Here is a 6,038-nt window from a genome sequence, read left to right on the forward strand (position 1 = left end):
GAATGGTCGACAGGCCAGGTGGCAGGAACTCCTAGCTGAATTCCACATCAACTTGGAGTACCGAAGTGGAAAGACCAATCATGTTGCTAATGCACTCAGTCGGAGAGCTGATCTAGCATCGGTGTGCCTACTCGCCACCCTAAGGGGGAGCGAAGTAGCCACCACCATCAAGGACCAGAGACAGGATCTACTCATCAAGGATCCTGCTGCACAGTATTTGGTTGATTTGGTAGGATAGGGCAAGACTAGTCAATTCTACATGGAAGATGGTTTCCTGAAAGTGAAAGGGAACCGACTTTATGTTCCTAAAGGAGGAGATCTGTGAAGGACTCTTCTGACGGAATGTCATGATACTCTGTGGGCCGGCCATTTCGGTGAAGAACGCACCATGGCGTTACTTCGTCGTGCATATTATTGGCCTCAAATAGCCGATAACGTTGCTCAGTATGTGAAGACTTGTCTAGTATGCCAGAAGGACAAGTCAGACCGTTTGACACAAGCGGGACTCTTGGAACTACTAGCTGTCCCAAAAAGACCATGGGAAAGTGTTTCCCTCGATTTTATCACCGTATTGCCCAAGGTCGGAAATCTCACAACTATCTTGGTTGTGGTGGATCGATTTTCCAGGTATGCTACCTTTATAGCAGCCCCACAATATATATCAATAGAAGATAGAACTCGACTCTTCTTCTCTCATGTCATCAAATATTGGGGCCTGTCCAAAGACATTGTTAGTTATCATGGCTCACGCTTCACTAGTAACTTTTGGACCCAACTCTTTAAGTGCCTCGGGTCAAAACTGAGTTACAGCTCAAGTTTTCATCTGCAATCTGATGGCCAGACAGAGCGGTTCAATGGTATGTTGGAGGAATATCTCTGCCACTTTGTAACCAGAACTCAGAAGAATTGGGTGAAGCTTTTGGATGCTGCTCAACTGTGTTTCAATTTACAAAAGAGCTCTAGTACAAATAAAAACGCTTTTGAAATTATTACCGGACAGCAACCGCTGCTCCCACACACCATGAATGCACCAAACATGTCTAAATCTCCTCGAGTTGTTAGCTTCTCAAAAGAATGGAAGCGAAATTTGGAGATAGTGCGGAGCTATCTTGTCAAAGCCCAAAAGCGGATAAAGAGACATGCTGATCAAAATTGTCGCTTTGTTGAATACCAAGTAGGAGACAAAGTGATGGTCAAAATCCCGAAGCAATACTTGTTTGCGGGGGTCCATGACCCTCTCCTATTGCAAAAATACATTGGACCCTTGTCCATTGAAAGGCGTATTGGGAAAGTTGCATACCGGGTGGATACCCCAACTTGGTGGAAAATTCATCCTGTCTTCCATGTCAGCCTTCTGAAACCTTTTCGAGAAGACACGGAGGATCCTTCATGGAGCTAGCTCACAATACCCAGTATTCGAGGCCCCAATTCAACTGGGAAAAGGCGTGTTGAAGCTATCCTTGATGATCAAGTGATTCACGCCTCAAGGAAAGATCACCAAGAGTTCTTGGTTAAATGGCAGGGATATGATGTAGAGGAGAATACTTGGGAGAGGGGAACAAACCTCAAAACCTACAAGAGCCTAATGGATGATTATCTTGCAAGTAAGGCGCTGAGGATGTCGCCAACTCAGGTGGGCAAGAATGTCATGGGCGGCTTTCCAACCATGCCTCATGACCCCTTGGGCGCGCCCTGTGGCGTCCTAGCAAGTCTCCCAACTCCTAGCGCCACAGATGACCCCGCGGTTTTGGCTGCGCCAAGTGATAAGTGCTCATGTGCCTTTGTCGCCCCACCGATATCTATCGCCAGCGCCCAGCCTCAGGCAGATGCCAACAGCGCCGCGCGCGTAGACCGTGATGCCAAAGACAATGTTGCTGACAACGGACCTGTTTCTGCCTTGTAAAAAACTAAGTCATTTCATTGTAAATATAGAGTAGTTTTATTTCATGTACTTCCATTATGTTTCTCTAGCTTAGTTAAGTCTAGTTTTGTAACTTTGGTTTTTTTTTTTAAGCACTATTATGGGGGATCAAGCAATCAAACTTTCTAGCAAGAAAATAATTCTCTATAATGGTGTCTCTCCCCCTCGACACCGTATTGTTTTTCTGTAATAGCTTTCATTAATGCAATCAAGCTTTCTTTCATTCTCAATTCTCATTTATGTTCTCTCAATTGCTCTTGACATTAATTTTTCCGTACGACACTAACAATCTCGTCTAGGTATGGAGGGGACCTCAGTTGGCGGATAGTAACTGCACTGACATCAGTTGTTTAACCTTACGTCGCTCTTCCAAGAAATTTCAGGAAGGCGCCGCGTAACATAGTGCATGAATTGGCTCATTGGCACTGGCACCGGAAATGTATAGTTTAAGGGCAGAGTTCAATTGAGCTCACAATGTGTGTGTGTGAGTGAAAGCCTTGAAAAATAGTATAAATATTACTCTCTCTGTCCCAATTACACACTTCTTTTTTTTAGTCTATCTCGAAAAGAACCATATTTTTTTATATTTGAAAATAATATAACTTTAAACTTCTTATTTGTTCCTTAATAAGATGATTTATAGGTATATTAGTGTTTGTGGTATGCTCGACGACAAGTTTTAAAAAAGTTCTCTTTTCTTTAAACTCCATGCATGCCTAATTATCAAATACATTTACATAAATTAGAATGGATGGAGTGTGTTACTTTTATTTTTATTTTTTGGAAATAGGATATTACCATTTGTAGCACAAAATGTGCTTGAATATTACAAGATATTCCAGCTTTCACATCAGTAACCTATCTAACACATCAGTGATTCTAATGTATCTAGCAAAGATTCAACTTCACCAATAAGTTCTTTGCACCAAAAAAAAGATAACAAATGTATATGTTATGGTAGTTCTCAATCTCGTGCATAGAGCTGGCTAGCTTTATCTATATCTATACTATATTAAAAGCACGAAGGCCATTAGCGAAATATCGTTCGTCTTTTTTACCCTTTTAAAATAAAGTTCACACTAGATAAAATAGTCATTTAATTATTTCCCTAATATTTAGTATTTTGAAGTCAACTAAAACTTTACTTATTAAAGTTTTCCTCATTTGAACGATTACACAAAAAAAATCTAAGTATATATCAAAATCAATTACATTCCATATACAATATTATAATATTATAATACTAAAAATATGAATGTTTACGTATTGTATTTTCTAAGAGGATGTGCATATAATTAATGGAAGGAAACAGTCAAACTTATAATAGAATAGCCCGACCATAATTTGAAAACTAACAAAGGCAGCAAAAATTTGATATTAAAATAGCTATATAATTAAGCTCTTAATTAACTGATTAAAAATATTCAATTTAATTATTTTTCAACTTCATCATATTATTTTTCAAATTTACAAATAACTTTTGAAAGAAAACTTGACAATTGTTCTTCAGGTTCAAATAATCTAATATAAGAGGAGATAAAGATTATATATATATATATATGTACGATCTTATCATTTCATTTATTTATATTAAGCATATGATAATTAATTCAAACATTAAGAAGATAATTAAATAACTTTGATGGGTGGGGACAAAGCGAGAAATCATAATAAAGTATATGAGAATTTATGTAGGACATGATTTTTCTTTTAAGCTAGCTAAATAGGATTAACATTCATCATTTTTAGGACCTTGCTTTTTCTTTCTATAATTTTTTTAATAACTCATGCACATTGGTTAATATGGATATGCAATATTTAAAAGTTATATATTCATGACTATAGAGTACACGCGCAATGCGCGTACCCTATGACTAGTCTTCAAAAAAACTGGCATTTCTTTCATTCAAAATAGTATAAATATAATGTTTTGAACCCATATTTTCGGAAGATACATAACGTATAAAGATTAAATGTTGAATGAGGGGACATGAATGTATGCATATATATGGATGATCACGGCCACTTCAACAGCACATGCATGAGCTTAGCACGTGAGTGGTAGCTCTATGCTCTAACTCTCTTAAATTAATGCGCGCAATTCTTTTTCCTCTTGCACCCCGGCCCTATAAATGCACCAGTTTTCCTGCCTTTACTTTTAACTACTCACTTCACTTGCTCTTCCCAAAAAATAAGTCCGTGAAATTTAATTCAACCTATTCAACTTCTTCATTCTCTTCCGTATCTGGTAGAAAGTCTTCTGGCTAAACTACTCATTTTTCCAATGACAAACACCTGGTTTTCTTGCATTCATAGTTTACTGGTAAAGAGTAAGGAGTTAGTTTTCACTTGGGTTTTCCTTAGCTTTCCTGGTTTTTCTTCTGGGCTCTTGTTGATGGTGATAAAGAATGCAATTTGGGCTCTTTTTATGTGCATTCTTGCTTTAGGTATGTGCATCTCTTTTGTCACTTTTATCACGAGCAATTCAGAATTTAAACTTAATGAGTTCAATCTTTAGTAATTTTTCATGTATATATTTGTGGTCTGTGTGAAAAGTACTAGGTTCAGTTAAATCCAGTAAATCGACTTCATCTGCCTATGTGTCTTTAATTTATTAATAATGGTCGCTTAAGTTTTTAAAATTGGGAAAATCAGGAGGAGCGACAGTAGGGATAATTACAGGAGCAATCAAAGGCCAGACAACAGAAACTGGGCTTCTCAGAGGGGCTGCAGTGGGTGCTGTTACCGGAGCTATTACTACTGTTCAGTTAGTTGAACTTATAGTTAATGGAGAGCCATTTTCCAAGGTACGTTCTATGCACTGACAGTATATAAATTCAGAATAAATTTAACAAATCTACGTTGGGTATTTGCTCTTTCTTTAAGATTTTAGAGCAAGATTGAGAAATTGATTATGTACAGGTTGCACTTGTTTGTAGTCTAGTAAATGGAAAGGTATTCATGGAATGGGTGAGTCCAGCAGTTCTAAAAGCTTATCAGTGGCAAGTAAGATATGATGCCTATTTCACTCTGCATTTTGGGCTTATTCTAAAATGGTTTACCAAATAAGTAATAAATTAGTACTTATATGAATTTCTTGAAATTCAGGTTAGTACAGTGGAGACAAGTTTGAGGGAAATATCTGATATCTTTGATATTAATGCAACCAGAGGATTATCTCAAGAGGTTATACAAAAACTGCCAAAGTACAATTTCTCTTCAGTAAATACCTGCAGAGAATTTCAAGAAGTCACTTGTTCAATTTGCCTGCAGGTAAACCTATTGTTACCTTTCATTAATAATCCACCGGATTTAACTTACATATACTGGCAGTGTAAAGAATCTTTACACGTAATTTAATCCGTTGTATAGGTTGTCTATTTTATATTCTAGGTAACTAGTTCTACTTATTATGAGCAGTTACATGTAATTATCTTTTAATTGACATGTTTACACTCTAATGTATCCAAATCTCGATACCTATATATATTTCGCTGAGGCAATACGATAATCTGTGCAATTTTGCTATGGTGTAGGATTTCAAAGATGGGGACTCAGCAAGGTTGCTACCAAGTTGTAAACATTCCTTCCACACACAATGCATAGATGAATGGTTAATTCGGCATGGGAGCTGCCCGATTTGTAGAGTAGAAATTTGATTGTATGCACTTACTGTGGAGATAAAATTAAGCAATCTGATCGAGGAACTACTTAAACTAATACTACTAAAAATCCTAAAGGAGAAAAAATGCTGCAGTCGTTTTTACAAACAACTCGCTTACAAAATGTATATTGTTCAGCCATCAAAACTTGCAGATGAATGAAACTTTTCTTCTGTCAAGTAAGCCTATTGTGTATTATGAGTACTTTTTCTTTCCTTCTTTTTTTTTAAAAAAAAAAAATCTGCTTTCTTCGTTTGCTTTTCCCTTCATTATCCATTCTGGCTGTATTTATCAAAAACTTCTTAGCTAGGTAGAACTGGTCTATATTAGACCTTAGACAATGAATAGAAGTATTAATTGACTTGCCTTTATGGAGATCACGATGGATGCTTGACACAATCCTTAACTGAAATAACATGTCAGCATTTTTCATCTTAGGTTTTTGTCTTGACAAA

At 36.9% G+C, this 6,038-nt stretch overlaps 1 protein-coding gene across 1 annotated transcript; it reads left to right on the top strand.

Moving 5' to 3' along the window:
- The first annotated feature begins 4,071 nt into the window (after positions 1 to 4,071).
- Positions 4,072 to 5,762, top strand: LOC107813100 (NEP1-interacting protein 1-like). The gene is made up of 5 exons (XM_016638313.2): positions 4,072 to 4,368; positions 4,577 to 4,728; positions 4,844 to 4,927; positions 5,030 to 5,194; positions 5,458 to 5,762. Exons 1-5 carry the CDS (start codon positions 4,206 to 4,208, stop codon positions 5,578 to 5,580), a joined length of 687 nt encoding a protein of 228 aa, XP_016493799.1. The 5' UTR covers positions 4,072 to 4,205; the 3' UTR covers positions 5,581 to 5,762.
- The last annotated feature ends 276 nt before the right edge of the window (positions 5,763 to 6,038 follow it).

The sequence above is a fragment of the Nicotiana tabacum genome, chromosome 8 (genome assembly GCF_000715075.1).
Source record: "Nicotiana tabacum cultivar K326 chromosome 8, ASM71507v2, whole genome shotgun sequence".
In the NCBI taxonomy this organism is placed as follows: Eukaryota; Viridiplantae; Streptophyta; class Magnoliopsida; order Solanales; family Solanaceae; genus Nicotiana; species Nicotiana tabacum.